Raw genomic sequence first — 23663 nt, 5'->3', positions numbered from 1 at the left:
TAAGTCCAAGATGAAGTACAATCAGATCGACACCAAATTGCTGACTACAGGACCAACAACGTACCACTAACAAGGACTTAAAGTTTGGACGCAATCATCAAACTACCAAGCCATGCATATGCGTTCCATTATTCAATGCATGCTCTCTTGGAAAACATATGAGTTGTGTAGTACACAATTATGTGTGTTTTTGTCTCTTAAAGAAGGGGAATTTGTCCCCACATCCATCTTTTCTTAGTCTTCTCTTCTTTTTTTAGTCAAGTTTTTTTTTTCTTGAGAGCATTTTGTTCTTATCATTACTCTTATGAATAACATTTTTATAAAAAAAATTAGTTAAAATGAAAATTTATAATTAATTTTATGAATAACTCTTAAGTGATTTATTTATGAGTATAAACAAGGAATAAGCATATAATTAGAATATTTTTCCCTATAACTCGAAAAAATTTCATGACAATTAGAGATGGTGTAAAACCTTAGGCAAAATGTTTGTAGTAGACTAGTAGTTCAAATGTATTTACACTGACATCTAATCATTCTATTGCATGTACATTTCTAACCTTCTACTATACTTTTAAATAATGCATACATAACATTCAAAATACATTTCCTTTTATTGTTTATACTCTTCTTCCTCATTTTCAATTTATTCTCACTCCAACTTCAACCATTCAATGCATTCCTCCCCAACTCCGGATTGATAGGCAAGTTGCCAAGCCATTGCTCTATCCAACTGCAAGTGAAAAATCAAATAAGATATGAATGAAAATCTCAAATATCAAGGCAGTGTGCACGCCTGTGAGTGAAAATGAAGGAAGCAAAGTGACTTAGTGCATTTTGGTTTTCAGTTGGAAACCAGATTCAGTGCATTGGAATTCAGCTGAAAACCAAACATGCCTTAACCCACTCCTTAACAAGTGGTCCTCCTTTAACCTGTTGAGTATTCATAACATCTTTCCCATTGATCAATTGTTCTTAGATGAATACTTAGGTTAATCAAAATGTAACTTTAGGGCTAGTAACTTAGATGAATACCACCAGTATTCATTTCATGTCAAAGAAAACTCATTTATGTGCGACATAACAATCATTTATATGCAACATAACATGCTTGCTGCATCTGAAAGCATTGTCACATGATCACAGAAGGTGAACTCCCAATCACAAGCCAAACTGAGCATTCAATTATTTCGATCAAAGAAACACATTGACAAGTTTCGATATAATAGAACAGAATTGCAAGTTCAAATTCTCTGCAACATAGGATCATTGACATGAATAGGGCAGATAGAACAAGTAGAAGCTGCAGATAACAATGCTACAAACATTTGACTTACTCAAAAGATATAAGGCACTGCAGAAGCAAGTAGTAGAACTACGAATTAAAATATAATATCACACAAGGGGCAAAAAGAATATAAGCTCACCTAGTTTGATTATAGAATTCTCCACAGTATTAAACAGATCTCTTCGTTCGCACAACTGTGACTGTGAGTACTTGTCCGCAGTGTCTTCTATGTCAATAGAATGTAATATTGTGGATATGAACAGTGCAACTCGCCAGTTATCTTCAAACTCTCTTAAGAGAAACCCTAAATAAATAAAATATAAAAGCTCAGCCATATCAGATAGAAGTCACAATGCACAGTTCCTTACTGCAGCCAATAGAAACAGATAAAATGAGCAGGGAAGAATCACCGTGCAAAGTTTCTTCAATCTAAGGTTTTTGTTTGAACTTTTTTCTTTAAAAAGTGATTTCAAAATTGTACAAAAACACAATTTATTTTTTAGACATTTCATATAAGCAGAAGCCACTTTTCGTTTTTGTCTAAAATTATTTTAAAAACCCATATTTTATAAGGAAATTATAGTTTTAACCTTTTCCAGAAACTACTCAAAGTAGCTTCTCGAAATAATGACAAATCTAGTTTTTTATTTTCATATTCTGATTTTTTTCAAAGTCACAAATAACCACAGAATTTAGAATTGGTGTTCAAAAAAATTATGTTGAGCTCGCTTGGAGGTTTTGTAGAGCACAATATTTGGTACTCAATCATAGCTTAATTATGCAATTATCATATCAAACTCGAGCTCAATATAATTAAGCTTTAAACTGAATCGAGCTGTTGCTGCCAAGATTATCTAGTAGCTAGTTTTGATTGCCATCCCTAGTCCTGTACATTATATTCTAACAGTGAAGATTCCAGTTTTATGCATCAGATCTAAAATTAAAAATGTTATAAGCACCACCAACACAAGTTGAAAATCAAATATTGAATCATAGATATTGTGCAAGATGTGTCAATTCAACGCACTTGCAGCTAATATTGCAAACTTCAAAGGAATGGGTATCTACCTTCTTATCTTTCATTTCTCTGTAAGACAAAGTGGGAGAAACAAAGCAGCATATAATGATTTTCTCCTCTCACGAGCCTAAAATATACAGAGAAAACAGTATTAGTCCGGACGTGCGATAGCCAAACAAACCTAAATTGGAAGAAATATAACCATGCATTATGCAATAAGAATAAATGAAACAAAGGAATATATACTTAAATGCAAAAAGCTCAACTCTTTACTTACAGTAAAGGTTGACGCTCCAATTAACTGGATAAGGTTCCATGCAGTATCCAAGTAAGAAACGCCAAGACTGGATAAATGGAAAGAATTAACTGATAAGCATGGCTAACAAAATATCCATATCTCCATGAAAGAGAATAGTCATAAGCAAAATAAAATACTAAGCATGAATAACTAAGTTGTCAATCCAGGCGAGATCCCGGGTTCCCATCTCATCCCAGCCACAATACGTTCTCTATCAGTTCTGAGATAAGTTGGGTTTTCCAGTTAAAGAGAGCAAGCACCTAAATGCTTCCTATCTACCAGCCGGTCCACCCTATTTAGATAACATCATAACAATGACTCTAAGTACAAAGGTGAAAGATTTTGCATGATAGGAATTGGATATTCACACTATTAGTACAGAAAGATTATAGGTATTAGAATGTGGAGAGAGAGAGAGAGAGAGATCAACATTCGGGAATGGTTTTCAAAAACTACTATCAAACTCATGTAAAAATGCACAAAGACGCCAATGACATGTTCAATATACCGTAATTAAAATATGACATGGTATCAGAGAATGACAAGACCCTAATAATTATATTCGCATAATGATATCAGGCCTTGAAAGTTGATACTACCATCCTAAACTCCAAACGTCTTTGATGCCTTCCAGAACAGAATCTAAGATTAGATATCTTTTATCTTCTAAACTTCAGCCATCATCATCAAATAAGGCTCTGTACAATCTTATATAAGCCAGCCAACAAAGTTAATTTCACTCTAGAGACTACATGGAAATTGATAGAATTATAGAAACCAGCCAAGAATAAGACTGAGAAACTGATATCATTCAAGATAGAAAACTACAACACTGCTGAGAGATCCAAGAGTTTCAGCTCCTCTCCCTAAATCCCAATCCTAAATGATCCAAAAGATGTTAATCCCTCTTAGCTCTCTCTTATTTATAATACTCCCACCCCTAAACTCTAACTAACACCCTTAACTAACAGAACTGAACTAGCAGAACTGCTAAGCTAACTAAATAAACCATGGGATGAAGCGGGCACCTATCAGAAATCAATTTTTTTTTAAATTGTAGCAGGTTTTTTGATCTAGCTACATTATACACTATTGTAAATTAGCGTTAAAACATGACCTATAGAAACTTCAACTAATGGTCAATTGCTGGGTATCAAGTCAGGTCAAGGCTTCTAAACTATAATCACATGAATGCATCTTATCCAAATTAATGGTTTTCACCCTTTTCCTCTTGATAAGGTTTAGTGTAATAACTTTCACATGCATCTGGAATGGCAGGTTCAGACTCAGAAGGAAGACTGAATACTATAAAAAATAGTGTCAGCTCAGAAATATAAGTCATTGCTTTAACAGGTTGATTTCCAGATATCATAAGATCAATCTGCAAACGATGACATAAATGTAAGATCATAAATGGCTACAATTTCTGTACAGACAAAAAAAGCATGAGCAATTTACTCAAGCCCCAATAGCATTTTGAAAATTACTTCATTAAAAGATTTCTCTACAAAAGGAATAACAAAAGCATTTTCCTACTAGGTAGGGTTAGGTATATACATCAAATAACATCACGATGTCCTATAAAAAATTATGACTAGAGACAAACTATTTAAATCAAAATTCTTCTTAATGGTTTGACCTATATACCAGATTACCCTTTACCTCTAACTATTAGACTACCCTTCATTCGGTTTACTCTCCTTACTTGGACTTCTAGGGATCTTCTCACACGTTTCTAAATCCACAAAGATGATATTCTACCATATTTTTCACAACGGGTGCATTTTAAGCTTCAACTTTATCTTCCTAAACCAACATATAGATATAGAGAAATTGGCCAGTATATTTCTAAATTGTACCATTCAATGCACAATTGCACATAAACACTTGAAATGTTTAGCACACTCAGTAAGTACAGTAAAATATTTCCTTTTGTTTTAACTAATTATACACACACGCATACACACACAGATACAAGAACTACAGAAAGATACCTGTTAATTGTCAAATCCCTCCTATATACGTCCTCTTCTGGTGTGCGAAATGTTTGCTGTTAGACATGAAGTGTACTTCATTATTTAGAATTTGTGTAAGATACTAAGATATAGGAAAGGGGTATTCCAAGTGGAAGACATAATACATATTCATCTTGGCATAAGATTTTAGGTTAAATACCAGGAAAAAGTGTAAAACATAGAGAATATTTACCTAAATCATAGTCAGACATTTTGTTTTTTACACAGGTAAATTAACAATGAGAATACATGCATGTTATTCCTACTTAGAGGAAAATGGCAAAGCATCTCATATGACCAAAAAGGAAAAAAGGAAACCTAATAATAAAATCCTAGCCAGTAGAAATGCCAAATATATTATGCTTATTTGCTAGTCCAGCATAACAAGTAAACCAGTACTAAACCAGAAGACTGAGCAATTATATACCTCAGAAGGAATGCAGCTATTATCAGTGTACTCTTCCCTCCTTAGGTCAACGAAATGAATCCACACACCAAACAGACACATCCTCGCTGTTTCCAAATGTTTGGACTGGTGAGCACGACTTTGGAGGATCCCTGGGCCTAAGATTGATGGAGCGGAGCTCCGGAGCATGGCGGCAACCGTGACAACCTCTCGCCGCATTGCTGAAAAAATAATAATTAAACAATGTTCTCTGAAAAGGGTAAAAAGATGCAACCAGTACATAAAATCCAATGCCTTCATTTCCAGTTGCAATGTTATGTGAAAAGGAACGCATGCCCAGTGCAATAAACGTTGAAACTTAAAATCACCCAACCCAACTGCTGCACCAGCAACCACCAAAAAAAAAAACAAACTGATATATCAATTATCAAGACAATATCTTCATTTCCATAATTTCATTCACTAAATTACAAAATTTTGAAAACCAATGCAGCATGGCTGTCAAAATCATGTAATTTTTTTTTAACTAGTTCATTAGAGCATTGAAATAAGAAATGCATCAATTCACTACCTAGTACCTAAGTCACAATAAGGCAAACGCTGCTGCATGACCCATCAAATTCAAATTTTAAAGATTTCAACTTTCTCATATTTAAATGCAAATGTCAAGAGATTGGAACTGTTTAGACAAAGTAAAGCACAATTTTATAGTGATTTGATTAAGATAGCAATTATCAAATTTCAAAGCAAATGATAGTACCTTTCAAAAACAGAGATTTCCAGTGCATCTTGACCAATTGACAACAAGTACTCCCTGACCTTATACACAAACTCAGTGGCCAATATATTGTCAAGAACGATATCAATGCTCAAGCAATTTTCCCCCAGAAGCTGCGAAAAAGCGAAAAACAATGAATTAGGGTTAGGTATTTACTTTGACGGAGTGTTATGTGGTGGTGGTGCAGAGTGCAGACCTTGTCGCGAACCCAGCCGCCGGCGACCGGAGCTGAGTTTCGAGGCGGGAGCGGCGGAGGGTGGCGCAAAGTGTATCGAAGACGGCGTTCTCGATCATGGTGAGTTTGATGCTGTCGCTAGGATGCAGGTGCGTGGACATTGGTGGCGGACGGAGCACTGAGGTTGGGTTTGGGAGGGACTAGAAGAAGAGTTTTCAAAAGGGTTTCTATTTATATGAAGGCTTAAATGCACTTTTGGTCCCCCACTTATACTCTTTGTGCAAAAATGGTCCCTAGACTTTAAAAATTACAGTTTTGGTCCCACACGTTTACCTCCGTTAGCACTTTTGGTTTTCCGTCACCTTTCTGTCAAAAATCTAACGGTTTCTGGAATTTCCAGAAATATTCATCAACTTCTTCATCATATTCATCATGTTCTTCACCAATATCATCACCCTCACTAAACCATCCCCAGAAACATGAAATTCTCACCCTTAATTTCTTATTTCTAAACACAACACCAGAATCAAACCTTAATATTAAAAATTGACGCAACACCAATAAATAACAATTGTAAATGTTGAGAAACCTTAATATTAAATAAAATTTAAAGAACAACAGAGCCAAACACGCAATGAGAAAACCCAATTGCTTATTGAGCAAATAGAACCAACACTTTCTCCAAAACTATAGTGTTGGAAGTAATCAAAATGTAGATGGAAATGCAATGAGATTAAAGCCAGTAGCTTTAAGAAGAACACAATCACAAAATCAAAGCATGAGAAGAAGGAGAAATGAATGTTTGAAAAATAAACACTAGCAGAGAGTGTTTGATAAAAAGAAACCCAAAAATTGAAACGCAGATCTGGCAGTGGAAGACGGAAAGGAGCGAACTTGGTGTCGTTTTCATTGACACCGTCATGGAAAGAGAGTCGGAGCAGAGAAGAAATCGAGAAGGAAGAGAAGGTGCCCAACCTGGTTGGAGGTAGAAGAAGAGAAGAGACCGAGAAGGCGCATCCATGGTTGGGGGTTCTCGCTTTGCAGATGCTGTCGTGGTGGTGCATCCACAGTTAGGGTTTCTCTGGCGAAGATAGACTCCGATTTGAGAAGGCTCACGGTAGAATCACTCTAGTTCGTCTTCACCGTTTGCAATTATGACAAGATCCATGTACAAAGCTCGCGTCTTTCTCTATTTGAGCCTCTTGGGTGAAACAAAGTTTGTGTCTTTCTTTAAATTTTTATAGTTTTGTGGGATTGATTTTTTCCTTGTGGGTTTCTAATTCTAATTTTCTATGCAGATTGAATTTGAGAGTCATAGGTTCTTCTCTTAAATGACCTGTTATTACTGCTAATTGGGTTTTGTTGTCTTCCTATCTAGTGAACATTTGGGTTTGGGTACGTTTCTGGGGATGATTTAGTGTGGGTGATGATGTTGGAGATGAACATGATGAAGAAATGGATGAATATTTCTAGAAATTCCAGAAACTGTTAGATTTTGGACGGAAAACTAAAAGTGTAAACTGAGGTAAATGTGTGGGACTAAAATTGTAATTTTTAAATTTTAGGGACCATTTTCGCACAAACTGTATAAGTGGGGGACCAAAAATGCAGTTAAGCCATATATGAAATAGGGGATGCTAAAATTGTCCAACCCGCCGATACCCGTGGATAAAATACACGCGCTCATGAATATTATGAAGTTTTTTTTTGGTTATTAGGAGTGTCTAAGGCTGAAAAAGAAAACTATACGCAAGTAGCCGGAGGGAACAACACTCTCGAAGCATAAAAAAGAAACAAGTTAGAACATTTAGGATTAGGACGCTCGATAACATGGTTTCTGAGCCTTCTATCATTTTATTTGTCTATTTTCACCCGGTCCCGATATTGGATCCCGTGTAATGGACGGACAAACAACGACATACACGTTTAACGACGGTTTGTGACAACCGCTAACGTGAAGAATGAAAAAAAAAAGTTTAGCAGGAGTTGTGAAACTCCTACAAAATAAATGTGCAATTTTGTAGCAATTTGTATAGCAGTTTAAAGCTGTTAGAAAATGTCTTTCCATTTTTTATATACTTTGCATATGGCGGTTGGTGGCCGATACAATGTTGGGATCCAAAAATCATTTTCGATCATTGCAGCAAAGGATTGGAAAGAGTTGGGAAGGAATCAATTTTAGTCAATCGAAATATCATCATAATTTTTTTTTTTAACTAAGGCGTCCCCCACATCCAATAGAGGTGGGATTAATTTCCTATTGTCAGCACGTTAAATGGTAAAACACTATAGTCAGAGAGTTTTTCTATTCACTAAAGTTAAAAATCAAACATCAAACTACTTTTTGACTGCCACATCAAACTACTTACTTAAGTGACAGAGTGTTAAATCATTATTGCACTTAAACAACCCACTTGATTCAAAAGATCATCATCCGAGTGAATAAAACACAAAGAAGTGTAGATAAATATTTCTTTTTTAAATAATTGAGGTAGGTCGATGGGAATGAGTGTACTTGACTCATGCTTTGTCTAGTTAAATTAAGTCTAAAGTCACTTTCAAAAAAAAAAAGTCTAAAGTCACATATTCAAAAAATTTAAGTTGTGAGTGCAACAATAATAAATTTATAGCATTGAATTTTTTCTTCTTCTTCTTCATTTTAGTTGTTTTCTATCTCTTTTCCACTCTTTTCTTCCCATTCCTTCCTTTCTTTCATTTGATATTGTCAATAACACCTTAATGACATGTACACTCACAATTATCCAAATTTTATGCCATATGATCTTATCTCCAATTGCTACATCATATAATTAACCTTTTTTTTATCATTCATATAATTAACCTTTCAAATTTAAATAATGTTCAAGGTTTATATTAGAAAGGTGTATACGGATAAAGATAGATCTCAAAGCACACAGCTCCAAGAAAAGGAAAAATAAGAAGTCATGTATAGATTTAAGAATAAGTTTATATTCACACTCATCCCACACGCACACCATGTGAGAGATGAAGAAAAGAGAGAGTGAAAGATATGATAAATAATGAGTAAGCAAAATAAGACATATATAAAGATGAAGTGAGTGAAAATGAGATAAAAGAGAAATGATAATGTGAATTAATCAAAACTCATAAATTTAAGAGGTTACAAAATTAATGACCACATTATTATTTTAGCTAATCACATCGCAAATACATCCTACAACCAAATGAGGGAAACACCATCAAATTTATGGAAGCTTAGGAGAAAAAGAGGAACTTCATACATTTACAAATGATTATGAAGTCAAAATGGATCAATTATGTGGAAAATTATATGAGTAGCTTTTTTAGTGTGAGAATCGATTATGGGAAAGAAAAGATAATAGAAAAATAGTAGAAGAGACCAAACAAAATTGTTAGAAAACAGAGAAAAATCAAAGACCTACAAATGTTCCTTCCTTTACTTCTGACTTAAAGAGATAAACCTACAAGAATGGAAAGCAATTATTGAAGAAAGGCAATAATTATTATTTCAAGGTGCAAATTGGCGTTCAGAGTAAGTGAGTTGGGTAGCATAGTGTCTAGCAATGAAATCAGAGGCTTTTCTATCAATGTCAGGTTCAGCAACCCAAAATCCTACATGATCTTCATCACTTGCAAATATCCTTCTTCCTCTACCACTTCCTTCACAGTTGTCATGGTACCGGCTGCCGCTGCTTCCACCCGAGAAACATGCCTTGAACAAACTTCCAAATGAGTATGAAGTTGACCTCTTGGCTCCCATTATCACTTCCTATTCTTGTAAATGATAATAATGAATTAGTATTGCTTCCCTGTTCTCTGTGGAGGCAGCATAACAGAGCTGTATACGTATTTATAGAGGGGCTAGCCATTTGGTTTCTTTACTATGAAGAAATTAGGAGGGTAAAGATTCCCTCAAATCTCATCATCTATGATTTTTATTTGTAAAATTTGACACAATCATAAGGGTTATCGTCCTCCTCTACTTCTGATGTGACACGCAACACTTCTCTTGTAGTCCTAGGTTTAACTTAATTTGCCTTTGTTTATGACTAGAAAAATGATGGATGGACATTCCTTTTGCTGGACATAGTGACATGTGTAATTTGTGACCATTAGAAACCATCACAAGTTGCAGAGTTTAAAAATAAATTAAATGTGATTCTGATGGTTTGAAATTGTTACACGAACCGTTTGTTGTGGTTTGAAATTGCTGCAGACACTACTAATTTATGCATATCTGGATTATTCTTTTATTTTGAACATTTTAATTGTGATGAATCGAAATGACATTGAATCTTTATGGATTGTGGCAACAAGGTTATTCTACTATTTACAATACTCCATCATCATCGTGTATTTCAGTCGTGTCTGCACCACTAGGATAACTATGGATTTCTATTTTTTTCCAATTGTATTTAGATATAGAGGAATCAAGTGTATAGTCAAAAAAAATATGTATCTTGGCTACATAATCTTCTTGAAAACGACTGTATTCAAAATTACAATATATGCAAAACAAGTTTATCTAAAATGTTCCATCTATATATAGCATGCTAACTTTACAATTTGATATTCTTTCTCCTTTCAAATACAACTGATATATCACGGAGTACTCATGGACTAAATCAGCTAAGTAGTAGGCTTTTAGATTTATATTGAACTCAACGTGAATTCACATTGAAACTATTTGTCAAAATGTTGCACAATCAATGTAGCAAATTCTAATTTCTATGTTGGTGAATTAATATGTGAAATCATGTTTGTGTTAGTTCTAACGCCAAACAAAAAACAAACCAGCACTAAACTAGTTTCAGTATGGTCTTTACAGTCAATAAGTAGATCAGAGTTTCCAGATGCAATGTACTTTGGCTATTGGAAGCAACAATTCCAAAACACTACCAAACAAATTCAAGATGCTCTATTTGCTCTCTGCCTCAAATTACTGCATTAAGTGCAAAGCATGACTCACATCATTGATGACCTGCATCACCTCAATATATATAACTACTGTCTATCAGTCTAGAACGGATAAATTCAAATCAGATTCCCCAGCAGTGTTCAGAAGGGCACGTTTTTTCTGGTTTAAGAGAACAATATCCCTAAAGTACCCAACAAGGTTGTTTAATTTCATGCCATATAGGGAAAAAGTGAACCATGAGTGAGTTCATAGTTATCCTTACTGCAGTTTACTAGCTAGGCATATAATAAGTTTAGGATAGAAAATATGTAAAGTTGAGCAGTATTCCCGGCAATGGAAGTAGCTTTGTACACAAAAGCCTGAACTAATTAAGAATAAGAACCTTACGATTCCGAGGATAGACATTGATTGATGTACAAGATGCCAGGATGATGTACATTTAATGTTGATTCCATTCAAGCTTTGCCAATGGTTTTCCCAGGGAAAAAGTATGCATAAGAGGACAAACTTCATCTATGCAACATGTTGTACTTCAGTACTTGCACTGTTGCACACATTGTACCAGCTTTTTAATCTTCCACGATCAAGATTTCACAAATGTCAATGTCCAAATGCAGGCTTGATTTTATATATCTTGCATTCTTACATTTGGTGGAAGTGTAATGGAATAAGATTTAAAATTATCCTACGGAAGTTGAAGGCATCCCAAATTTACATCTATTAACATTTTGTGCACAGCTGACTGCGCCAAACAGTGCATTTTTTTTTTGAAAATGAAACTAGTGCATTTTTTTTTTTTTGAAAATGAAACTCTTTCACAATCATATTATCAATATTAACTAGCAAAAACTGGTTCATTCAACCATAATAAGAAGCATCTTACTTTCAGTTCATAAACCAAATCAAAATAAGTAATACATTGCGCAAGTAAAGAAAAACTATCCTCCAAGCATCTTCCTCACTTCTCAGATGAGTTTGGTCCCCGCTTCTTTCCAAACAGTGCATTTCTACTTGCTGTGAAAGATCAAGAAAATATAACATGCACAAAAAGTGGCAGAGCATCCACAAAAACTTAAGGGGCCAAATAAAAATAATATAAAATAACAAAATGATATAAAATCTACTTGTATTTGTAACAAAGAATTTTAGTCTATATAGCATTGATCTCTCTCATTCTTCAACATCTATGCCCTTATATCTCTCGATATCCGCTTCTGCGCATGCCCAAATCTAGGGGACCACTGTTCCGGTACCCAACAAGGATGGCCTTAATCGAGCGCCTATTATCGCCACTCAGCAAACTCAACGCACATCTGTCCCAATAACCATCTTGATCACTACACGAGACCCATACTCGGTAACCAGCACCGTACCACCACCAATAGTCATTAAAGCAGTTAACACAGTCTAGTCTAAACTGATGCATGACAATAAGAGGCAAGGTCAGCCTAAGGCGAAAGGTCCAAATAACAAGCAAGGCTTTATAACCCGACAAGCGCTCGATGATCACCCCTCACTAAGCATTGTAACCTGTACAGAAATCACTGTTGGACGCCCAAAGTACAACTACCAACTATCTCGAGGTCATACTAATCAGACCACTTCTCTATAAACGACTATGTCCACACGACCGGTTAGGTTATGCATCCATGACTGATTATGTCTCTAAAACCGATTGTGACCACTTAACCGGTTACGTTTCCGCGACCAATTACGTCTATGCAACTGATTACGCCGACTCTTTAAGCCAAAAGCGTAACTTGGAGTATCTCAATCTACTACGTCCCATTCAAAGTCAGTACATATAACATACATGACGCTGGAAGATTTCAGAACGGTACACAAACTTACCTTTGCTCGGCTGATCAAACGGTACAGTAGGAGATCCTACATCTTCCATCGTTGTCGTACCTCGTATTCATCATGGCATCTAACCTCAACTTCCCAACCTCGGAACTTCAAGACCCAACCCTGTAAAAGGTGGGTTGCACATTACACAAGGTGCATGCATCTTCATCTTCCACCTCTAATTTCAAAAAAAAAAAAATCTTCCACCTCCTGCTTCTCACCCTTGTTCTAACTTGGGCGCCATAGTGTTTTTGCAGGTCCCCTTTATGAGGGTGCCACAACGTCAGACAAGCATTCTCCAACCTAGAGAAGCACCCATCTCGCGAGAACTACTTCATTCCTCCCTCTCTCAACGTACTAAGTGCACCAAAATTTAATCGCATAGAATCAATTTTTTACATCAAGACAGGAAAAAAGAGAGAGAAAAGATCACAATTGACATACATCCCTACTCCCAAATTCCCTTCTTAACAAGAAATTCTGCATCCCTTCAACATGATTCTGCCAAATTGATAACTTAAATAAATATTGGGTAAGTTTGGCTAAACAACTCAAGTAAGCGTTTATGCCAAACATTCATAAGTTAATTTGAGAAGTTTATTGAAATAAGCTGCTTAAAATAGCTGATAGATACGTATAAAAGCTTATTCATAAGTTCATATTATCTTAAGATTTTTGGACACACTAGCACCAAGTAGCTCATTCTCCCACAGCTAAAAACTTATTAGATCTACTGATAAAAATATCATACAAACACACAGAGAATCTACCATGACATCAGAACAATATCCATCCCTATCCAGTCTTTGAAAAACTATAGATCATGTGCTTGGCTATTCAATCGAGACTTTTTGAGATAAATGATAGTTTCCCTCACATGGCCAAAAATAAGAGCAGCATCTTTTCTTAATAGAGTAGTATTTCATGCCAATCAGAGCTCATCTCCAATTCTGCTAGATCATATCAAGTTTAAATATGTTCAAGCTTTATGTCAAGAAGTTATATTACTAAACAATGTGGAACCAATGAAAGTTCTAATAACAAATAATAAAGTTTTACATTATTAATGACCACATTATTCCGGCTAACAAGTAATGGATCCATACCCCAATTACATCACCACACCCAAATGAGGGAACAACATCACATTGTTCAGAGACAGAGAAGAACAGAGAGTGTGGAATGAAGTAGGAAGGAACCAAGTAGAATTGGTCAGAATAAACCATTAAAAAACTAGCTACTTGCAAGAAATTGAAGCAATGAAAAGAATAAAAAGTGCAATTTCAAGAAGCAAATTGGCGCTCAGAGTCAGTGACTCGGTTGGCATAGTATCTAGCAATGAAGTCAGAGGCTTTTCTGTCAATACCAGGCTCTGCAACCCAATAACCTCTGTCTTCATCACTTGCAAACATTCTCCGGCCGGTGCCGCTGCCTTCCCAGTAGTTATCATACTGGTTTCCGCTTGAGAAACAGGCCTTGAACATGCTGCTAAATGAGCATGATGAAGACCTCTTGGCTCCCATTGTCTCTTGATTACTTTCACAGTGATGATTTGCTTGTTCTTCTTCTTCAACAACCTCTCTTCTTTGCAAGTGTACCCTTCTAGTTTTTTGAAGGATACTAAAATGAGCTTTACACTGTTGTTTGTGTGTTACCCTTTGTATGTTGGAAGGTTGTAAGTGGAATACAAGGGGCTATTGTTATTTATAGTACCAAATCACCTATTATTTTTACTTTAATATTATAAAAGAAGAGGGTATATATTCCCCTAAAATTACTAATGGTTATCATGGTTGTAAAACTTGAAAGAAGCATAAGTTTCTACTCCCTTACTTTTCAATTGACAAGCAACAATGCTCTCCTAGTTGGCACAGTTCCAAACTTTGCTTTTGTTCCTTGTATTGTATCCCTTTGCTACCCTACTAAAGATTGTGCCTTCTTTTTCTTGTATAAATAATGCCTACATAATTGGAATAAAGCTTATATTCCTAATTTATTTCAATCTATAGGTCACTTCTTTATTTCAATCTAATAAGATGTAAGGTCTGGGGTGAGGGCAGGGAAGGTGTTCTAAAAGCCTAAAACACATGCATCTGTGACTTTAGCTCTCATCTAGTCATTTGCAATATGAACAAACTGCTTGGAAATGGAATTTTCCATAGATTATTAACATACGCTGGTGTGAATTGAAGAAGCTTGGTAAGGGAAATGAAATTGAAGTCACATACCAATTTACTGAAGTAACCAATCTTGATAATACATCAATAGCTAATGCATAGCGAATTCAGATTCTCTACTGTGTCTCAAGCCTCTGCAGCAATACAAATTACCATCAATTATCTAATTTTATGAATTATTTTCTGTTGACATTAATCGTAGCTGTTGATTACAAAATTCAATGGTCAAAATATTATGCAAGAGATGGACCGTTGCTGGAGAGGATCCAAATTCGATGCGTAGCTCATGTAAAAGTTCTATTTTTAATCTTCTTTTTGTTCTGTGGAGTTATATAACAACATTAATATGACTAAGTTCTGTTATCATAACTACATTCTAACTTATAGAAGAAGCTAATGTTACCTAATTAACTGTGCATCCCTGAAGAAAAAATGACCCTTCTGATACCACTGTTCTGTACACACATAGAATAAAGCTTAGGTATCTGAAATTTTAGCTAAGAAGCATAAGAACAGTTTATAATATAACTGGAACCACCAATTGTTTTATGCAGGTAGGACCCAGTACTTTGCAATATATATAGTTTTCCTTTTAACAAAGCAAGCTTTGTAGGCTTTCTTTCTTTCTACCTTTTCAGCTTTACTTGACAGTATATGTATTTCAAGCTAGTATATATGCATTCTTGACTGATCTTTAGGTAAAGGAGAAGGCTGATATGTTCTAAGAAAGTCCCCACCCACCCCTTCCTCTCCCAACAGTATGCCCTCAAGCTGTCTTAACTTTATGAGAACTAATTAATCATTAAGGGATGCTTATAGGAGAGTACAGTTGGTATGTGTACTTACACATTGTCTTGTAAAATTGAATTTTGATCAGATACATAGCACCATATATTGTATCTTTTGGCTTTGTTGTATTAATCCTTGCTTTGCTAAAGTTCTTTCCTGGTTGTAATCATTAATCATATCATTTGTTGCATCCTTTTTCTTTTGGCCCTTGGTTTCTGTCTCAAAAGTGAAAGGTAAGATACTATTAGCTGTAAGTTAGACTGATACAGTGTACATAATTGGTTAATTAACACGTTTTTTATTGTGTGCCTTCCCTAGCTTAATACTTCAAAAAGAAACTTGAGATTTGGTAATTTCTTCCAATTAATGCAGAACAATACTTTCTTCCAAAATCTGAGTTAGTGGATGCTCTAGATCTTTTGTAGGGGTGCACAGTCTTGATTGATTCTCCGACACAGTGATACGTTGTTGGCACGGTTCGGGAGGTCAGAGCAAAGAGAAAAAACTTAAATTCATAGAAGAACAATGAGTTAGTAAAATGAATATAATTGTGTAAATTAGCAATCATGCAAACCTACATTGGTATGGTAAGAGTCATACTCAAGTCCTTATGTAAGACTTCTGAGATAATAGTTGTTCGTAGACAACCTTACAATTATCTTATAAATGTATCGACTAATGCTCGCTCTGCTAACAGTTAGAAGGGATGAGATTCCCTTTTGGTTGGGCCAACATGGCGATCACTTAGTTATAGAGCCTACTAACCACCTCAAACGATATTACCCCTGGTACCCTTTTAGGTTGATGCAAACAAATACTATTCCACATAGCCCACCTGAACTAATTTCTATTTGAAAAATATGACGAGTCAAAAAATTGAAATCATAGCATGAAATATATTTCATTTTTTAGATGGGCGCATGTATAATAAAATTATAGATGTGCACATGTATAATAAAATTATATATGGCGTGATTTTTATCATGAAAATAAATAAGTTATATTTAAGAAATATGACATTTAAAATGATATTAAAAAATTATTTCATGGCTATCTAGTATTTGAATTTTCAATTATATCAAGACAATCAAATTATATAGTTAATTATTTCAATCAATCGTTGAGTTTTTTTTTTTTTGGATTATAGGAGGGAAACAAGCCCAATAGATGTTTATCATGGGCCAGGTTCGCAAGCCAGTCTGCTAATGGGTTGAATTCACTCAAAATGTAAATGACATGAATTCTCTAGCATTTGTTTTATGTTAGGGTAGGAAGAATATTCTCCAGCATTTTGTTGTGTTTTTTTATAAGCTAATTCTCCTGCATTTCATTGAGTTACCCTTTAAGAATAATAAACTTTTATACTTTAATCATAAGTTTTACTTTTTTATTCACCTAGTATTCTCACAACCGATAAATATAAGATTAATGTTCTCAAGACTATATATGACATGAATTGGTAGACATCCCCCACAAATCTTTCTTTATATACACCTCTCATAAATTGAAATTTCGACTAAATATTTTAAAAAAACTCAACTATCTACGATTGTGTTAACCTTGTTAGTCATTATATGCCGTTTTAAGATAGTAAAACTTCGTTGACCAGTGCTCCATTTTCATCATATTTATAAAAAGAAAAACATACAACTATGCGGTGTTGGTTTAGTTTTTAGTTTAAAAGTGTTTTCCCTAAACAAGGATCTAAAACTTCTTTCACGTTTGAGGTATTGAAATGTGTGAAATCAAATTCTAAAACCCCAAACGGACTTCTAAACTGAAAACCAAACATAGTCGTAATCTATCTTACTAAGTAATGGATTTGGGCCTACTTGTGACCAATTATTCAGTTGAATAGAAGAATTTTACACCTTATTCAGTCACATATTTCATTTACCATTTGATATTTTTAAATTAAAATTTAATCATGTCATGTCAATTTTGATGGATTCTAATAGAACAATTGTGTAGAAACTTTGTTGCTGTGAGTGGGTATTAATTAAACTCTTTTAATTATCATCTTTAAAAATTATAATAAATCTCTCAATTTATTTAGTACTAGTATTGATCTCACGTCATGCACGGATGAAATAAGAGACTTTGTCGGCATACATTAGACATTTTCATATATCATCTCTCGTTTTTCTTTTTTAAATACATATATCACCTATTTAAGTTTTTTTAACTCTATTTAAGTTTATTTTTTCTAATATTAGATACATTCTAATTCTTTCTCCCCCTAATTTTTTATGCTTTGAATCAATATAGCAAAACCATTTCAATCTTTCAGATGTATATATGAAAACATAAAATACAATTTTTTTTAGCTAATTTCCAAATCAATCCCTTAAAACTATTTGATGTCAAATTTTTTATGTCATATTTGATATCATTTTGAACGTAAGATATTACATTCAATTTTTTTATTTCCTAACATAAAAAAATAATCATACTCATTAAAAATCACTTTGTCAACATACATTTTAATGGTAAAAAATTTACGATTGACTTTTATTAATTATTCTAATGTCATTAGAAAAAAATTAAATGTCAAATTAATACTATAATTATTTTCGAAAAAAATCACAATTGACTTTTGTTAATTATTTTAATATCATTAATGACTATTAAATGCAATATTAATACATTAATCATTTTCAAAAATATGGAATTATTTAATATTTAAATTACTAAAAAATTAGAAAATATAAATATGACATCATCTACCTACTAATTATATGAGAGAGAAAGCTTATGAAGAAATACATAGAATAAAGGGGTGACACTTGTCGGTTAAAAGTGTTTTCACCAAACAGGGGTCTAAAACCTCTTTCAGGTTTGAGGTATTGGAATGTGTGATATCAAATATCAATGTCCCAAACGAACTTCAAAACTAAAAACTAAATACAGTCGTCGTAGTCTATCTACTAAGTAATGGATTTGAGCCTACTTGTGGCCAATTATTCAGCTGAATAGAAGAATTTTACACCTTATCCAATCACATATTTTCATTTACCATTTGATATTTTTAAATTGAAATTTAATTATGACATGCCAGTGATGGATTATTAATTTAAATAGAACAATTGTCCATAAACTTTTTTGCTGTGAGCCTGTGAGTGGGTATTAATTAAACTCTTTTAATTATCATCTTTAAAAATTATGATAAATCTCTCTATTTAGGGTAACCTGAAAAATTATAAAAGAAAAACATAACTGTTCAAAGGAAGTATTAAATAAAATGTTGAACCTGAAAAATTAAACTAATACAAAGTTGACTAGTTGACTACCATTACCATTCCTGTCTTGTTCAAGTTGAACCATGTATGTTAGACACACCTACCACAATAGAAAAATAGTACTCACCAACCAATCTTTCATCTATTTTCTCCTGAATTGCCAAAAATACCCTCTGAATCAACAACATCCAATGATTCTGCAATCCATCTTTTCATAACTCTTTTCTTTTTCAGCTCACAAAGAAAGAGAGAGAGAGAGAGAGAGCCTCTGATCCAACTTTTCTCCATGGAAGACAAGCCATCATCATCATCATTGGCAACATCAAAGACTGCAGCTTTGGATACCCCTCTTCATGCAATTGGATTTGAGATTGAAGAATTATCACCACAGAGAGTTACTGGTCGTCTCCCTATTACCCTCAAGTGCTGCCAGGTCCACCCCACTTTGTAATTTTGTCTCTTATTACCAAAGTTTCATGCTTTTTTGAATATTCTTGGGAGATAAAAATGAAGAATATTGATTGGAATTGTTGGTGATTTGATTATTGTGGTGTCTGTGTGTATTTATTTGGCAGCCATTTAAGGTTCTTCATGGAGGGGTATCAGCAATGATAGCAGAGTCTCTTGCAAGCATGGGAGCCCACATGGCTTCTGGTTATCAAAGAGTGGCTGGAATTCAACTCAGCATCAACCATTTGAAACGAGCAGAGCTTGGTGACTTGGTCCATGCTGAAGCTACCCCTTTAAATGTTGGCAAAACCGTTCAGGTTTGTGTTTCTCCTCGTATATACTATGTTTTTGTTTTTTTACAATTTTCTGGAATTCCATTTAGATATAATGAACCATCATATGCGATATAAGAAATAACAGAGTATGATATCTATGCGATTAGAATTTAGAAGCACATGTTTATTTGTGTCCAATGATGTAGATTTGAGATGATGATGATGATGATAACAATGTGATCAAGGGAACAAGGAACAACAATTATAATCTTCTAACAACTTAGAAGAATGGAATTCAGGATTTTGATCTGGCATAGGTTGGGGGTGAGAAATGTATGATTGAATGAGTTTTGATAATGGATAGATAGATCAAAAGGAAAATCATCAATGTATTTAGTATCTATTAAAAAGCCTTTAAAACAAAATTAATTCATCCATTAATCTATTTTAATGAATGGAATTAAAGTCAATTCTCTGCCTCCTACCCTCTATCAATTCTCTGCCTACCTCTTCCACATCCACTCTTATTATCCGAACAACTATGGGAGAATTAAGACTTAAAAGTTGAATTTTTAACTTATTTTAGGCAGGACTAACATGATTCATTCCTCCCACCCACCACTCTCTTTCTCCTTTTAATCCTTGAGGGTATGGTTGATTTCTTCTTTATCCTTAAAGGGAATGGTGGTTGAGATCTTACTGAATGAAGAGGTTGCTATCATTTACCTTCAAGTGTCATCGTTAGCAATGATGGAAAGACCTACATATGGCTTGTTTTGTATGTTGTGCTAAATATGATTTAATAAGCTTATATAATATTACTATTTAAGATGATCTAATTTCATGGGATAAGTTCTAGAACTCTGGCGTGGGCAATCAACAACCCACTACCCCTGGGGGAAAAAAACTCAGCGGATTAGGGACAGCAAGATCCTGTGGTGGATAAACATTTGTTGCTAAAATTCCCAACAGTCATTTACTGAAAAACAATAGTACTCTGTTTATCATATACAAACTATGCTAATGCCTGAGGTTTCCTGATTAGAAGAAGAAAAAAACATAACAGTTTTCTTTGTGGCAGGTGTGGGAGGTAACAATCTGGAAGATTGATCCTTCAAACTTACAGAACAGATCGTTGGTATCATCATCTAGGGTAACTCTAATATGCAACATGCCTGTCCCAGATCATGCAAAAGAGGCTGGTCAATTGCTGAAGAAGTATGCAAAACTGTAACATGTTGTTTGATTTTAAATGAAGTTCAAAATAGCTTGGATTGAATCACAATAAACCAAAAATTCAGATATGTTTAAATCAAGATTCTATCATTTCAGTATGTACACCATGGTAGACCTTGTAGCTTAGACGGAAGTGTAGTAGTATTAATATCTTACAGCTGAAAATGGTTCAAATTACACATGGTAGATGAACCCAAAAACCCAAATGAGCCAACACAGAATCCATGCCAGTAATTTACTGAACCTCAGGATCAGAATAGAACCCTCATTGAGCAGCTTTTCTCATCATCTTCCAAAGGCAGCTTCAAACTTTAAATAAAGCACCAACGGTTCCTCGTGATCATACTTCAATACACAGCTTGTAATTTCAACGGAAACCATGTGAATGAAAATGCCTTATAACAACTCAGCGATTCCCATTCAACCAAGCAAGCCTAATTCCTGAAACAAAAGGCTATACACACCTAAGCAATGTACGTAGTGTCACGAAGCTGGGTTCTTCTTGCGAAATGATCTCGATCTAGTACTGCTTGCATCCTTCTTTCCCATTGTCACACCAGAAATGTTATGCCTAAAAAAGGATTCACACATCATGATCATTTTCATACACTAAGAAGAAGAGCTAAATCCAGCAACAACCATACAAAAAACAAGGAAAACATGGAACAATGTTCCACACCTGAGATCGCTAAGTTGTTTCGTCAAATCGTTCAGCTCCCTACTCGAAAGCTTGAGAGAATATAAAGTTCCAGGCACCTCTTCTGAAACAACCTTAGACAATTTCTTCACTGAAGTTCTCAATCTTCCGAAAGCCTAAAAAGAACACCAACTATTTGAACATTAGCCATTCAAAACATCACTGACATTTGCAAATTGCAATACACACATTTGTGTGGATAAACCTACAATTAAGGTTGGAATGGAAACCGCAGCCACTGATAAAAATGCACAAAAAGCCTGCAAATCCAGAAAAACACAAACTTAAGGTTCAATTTATCTTAAAATAAAATCAACTTCGACCCAGAATCCAAAAATGGCTGAAGATGGAAACTTTTATGGTTAATTGATGAGGGAATGAGGGATGATTATCATGTGTACAGTACCATGGAGAGGACGAACAAGTGAGAGAGAAGCCCCAATTCAGGGGTGGGTCGAAACCCTAGATTTGTTGACGGTGGAGCTGCTGCGATACGTGACTGCGTAGATGGTGAATTGGGTGTCTGTTGTTCGGAGATTAACGGCGGCGGTGGCGTGGTTGAGGTTCTGACACGGAGGGAGAATGGAGAGGGTGAATTGGGGAGAGATGGAGGGGTTATCAGGGGAATTGGGAATTTGAGGGATTTGAAAGGGTGCAGAGATGGAGATTGCATTTGAGACAACATTGATGGATTGGGGAAATTGGTGGGAGGTTTGGATTTTGCATCAAATGATAGGTCCTTATTATTAGGGACAAAACTCATGTAGAATTCTGCATATGTGATTTTCAAATAGAAGAATCATGTTTTGAGGCTAATGCATCATGTTGGATAAGAGGATTACATCAAAGAGGAACCTCATCAATCCAAACCAAATTTTAAAATGGAAAGACCTTCTTAGCCGGTCGATCCGTGACGGATAAAGAAAAGGTTAATAAAATCAAAATTACAAGCAACTAATTGACAATTTTGCACTAAAGAGAGAATATACGAATTATAGGACCTAGCCTCCTTCCAAAGCTTGAAAAGTTGCAGATAGTTTATTTCAAAGCAAACTGAACGAAAGCATTAGTGCATATATCGCTAAAGAAAGAGCCCACCAAAAGTAAAGAGTCTTTGAGAAAGCTCGAGGGATTTGAAGTTCAAGGGAATGAAGATCATGTTTGCTTATTGAAAAAATCTTCATATGACCTAAAATAGACTCCAAATAGTGGTACAAGAGGTTTGACACCTTCATGCTTGAAAATGGCTATTGTAGAGGTGAGCATGATAGTTGTGTCTATTACAAGAAGTTTATAGATAAGTCATTCATCTATTTACTCTTGTATGTTGATCATATGTAAGAACATGTCTGAAATAAAAAAACTTGAAGCTCAATTGAGCTTGTAGCTGGAAATTAAAGACTTAGGAGCTGCAAAGAAAATATTTGGAATGGAGATTCATAGAGACAGAAAACCAGAAATGCTATTTTTGTCACAAAAGAAGTACGTTGGAATGTTTTGGCATGCAAAATATGCTAAACCTGTCACTACTCTATTGGCGACCCCACTTCAAACATTCAGCTGCCTTAGAACGAAAAGAAGGAGATGTCAGATGTACCTTATGCTAGTGCAGTTGACAGTTTCATGTATGCCATAAATATACACTTGACCAGATATTGCAAAAGCAATAAGTATGATAAGCCGGTATATGGCAAGTTCTGATAAAGTTCAGTGGAAAACTGTGAAGTGGATTTTGTGCTACCTTAAAGATACCATAGATATAGACTTATTGTATGGAAAATTCAAAGATGTCGAGAGCAATATTTCCGGATGTGTTGACTCAGATTATGTTGGAGATCTAAATAAATGAAGATCACTCACTAGGTATGTCACACTATCCAGTTGTACTATTAGTTGGAAAGCAATGCTACAAGCAGTTGTTGAACATCTCATCTCTTTATTCCAAACTCTCTTCCGCGTTGGAATAATGCCTTTAAGAACCTGCCACATAAATGATGGTGCCTAACGATGACATTATATTCAATGTCTAAAGCTTAGCCTAACCCCTTAAGGA

General features: G+C 34.8%; 3 protein-coding genes and 1 long non-coding RNA gene across 4 annotated transcripts; 1 reads left to right on the top strand and 3 right to left on the bottom strand.

Moving 5' to 3' along the window:
• Nucleotides 1-439: 439 nt before the first annotated feature.
• Nucleotides 440-7431, bottom strand: LOC130727019 (uncharacterized). Its single transcript, XR_009015078.1, has 8 exons — nucleotides 6000-7431; nucleotides 5786-5916; nucleotides 5047-5246; nucleotides 4599-4654; nucleotides 2584-2650; nucleotides 2357-2433; nucleotides 1428-1592; nucleotides 440-733 (listed from the first exon to the last, which is right to left on the bottom strand). It is a non-coding gene; the product is annotated as an uncharacterized LOC130727019 (long non-coding RNA).
• A 6333-nt stretch (nucleotides 7432-13764) lies between these two features.
• On the bottom strand, nucleotides 13765-14437 carry LOC130723673 (uncharacterized). The gene has a single exon (XM_057574782.1). The coding sequence runs from the start codon at nucleotides 14268-14270 to the stop codon at nucleotides 14031-14033; it is 240 nt and encodes a 79-aa protein (XP_057430765.1). The 5' UTR covers nucleotides 14271-14437; the 3' UTR covers nucleotides 13765-14030.
• Nucleotides 14438-19136: 4699 nt separating this feature from the next.
• On the top strand, nucleotides 19137-21011 carry LOC130724388 (1,4-dihydroxy-2-naphthoyl-CoA thioesterase 1). The gene is made up of 3 exons (XM_057575606.1): nucleotides 19137-19385; nucleotides 19528-19719; nucleotides 20759-21011. The coding sequence occupies exons 1-3, from the start codon at nucleotides 19239-19241 to the stop codon at nucleotides 20909-20911; spliced, it is 492 nt and encodes a 163-aa protein (XP_057431589.1). The 5' UTR covers nucleotides 19137-19238; the 3' UTR covers nucleotides 20912-21011.
• On the bottom strand, nucleotides 20965-22773 carry LOC130724387 (uncharacterized). The gene is made up of 4 exons (XM_057575605.1): nucleotides 22017-22773; nucleotides 21820-21870; nucleotides 21593-21726; nucleotides 20965-21484 (listed from the first exon to the last, which is right to left on the bottom strand). Exons 1-4 carry the CDS (start codon nucleotides 22371-22373, stop codon nucleotides 21397-21399), a joined length of 630 nt encoding a protein of 209 aa, XP_057431588.1. The 5' UTR covers nucleotides 22374-22773; the 3' UTR covers nucleotides 20965-21396.
• Nucleotides 22774-23663: the final 890 nt, after the last annotated feature.

This window comes from Lotus japonicus, chromosome 6 (assembly GCF_012489685.1).
Source record: "Lotus japonicus ecotype B-129 chromosome 6, LjGifu_v1.2".
NCBI lineage: Eukaryota > Viridiplantae > Streptophyta > Magnoliopsida > Fabales > Fabaceae > Lotus > Lotus japonicus.
Note: the sequence above shows the minus strand (reverse complement) of the source record. Positions and strands in the feature narration are given on the sequence as shown.

What these genes read in the sequence shown, in the direction of transcription:
- LOC130723673 (XM_057574782.1), bottom strand. Translation starts at nt 14,270, where the DNA reads ATGGGAGCCAAGAGGTCTTCATCATGCTCATTTAGCAGCATGTTCAAG.
- LOC130724388 (XM_057575606.1), top strand. Translation starts at nt 19,239, where the DNA reads ATGGAAGACAAGCCATCATCATCATCATTGGCAACATCAAAGACTGCA. An exon ending in TTACCCTCAAGTGCTGCCAG is followed by an intron (nt 19,386 to 19,527) that starts GTCCACCCCACT and finishes TTTATTTGGCAG; the next exon opens with CCATTTAAGGTTCTTCATGG. An exon ending in ATGTTGGCAAAACCGTTCAG is followed by an intron (nt 19,720 to 20,758) that starts GTTTGTGTTTCT and finishes TCTTTGTGGCAG; the next exon opens with GTGTGGGAGGTAACAATCTG.
- LOC130724387 (XM_057575605.1), bottom strand. Translation starts at nt 22,373, where the DNA reads ATGAGTTTTGTCCCTAATAATAAGGACCTATCATTTGATGCAAAATCC. An exon ending in ACTTGTTCGTCCTCTCCATG is followed by an intron (nt 21,871 to 22,016) that starts GTACTGTACACA and finishes CTGGATTTGCAG; the next exon opens with GCTTTTTGTGCATTTTTATC. An exon ending in TTTCCATTCCAACCTTAATT is followed by an intron (nt 21,727 to 21,819) that starts GTAGGTTTATCC and finishes TGTTCTTTTTAG; the next exon opens with GCTTTCGGAAGATTGAGAAC.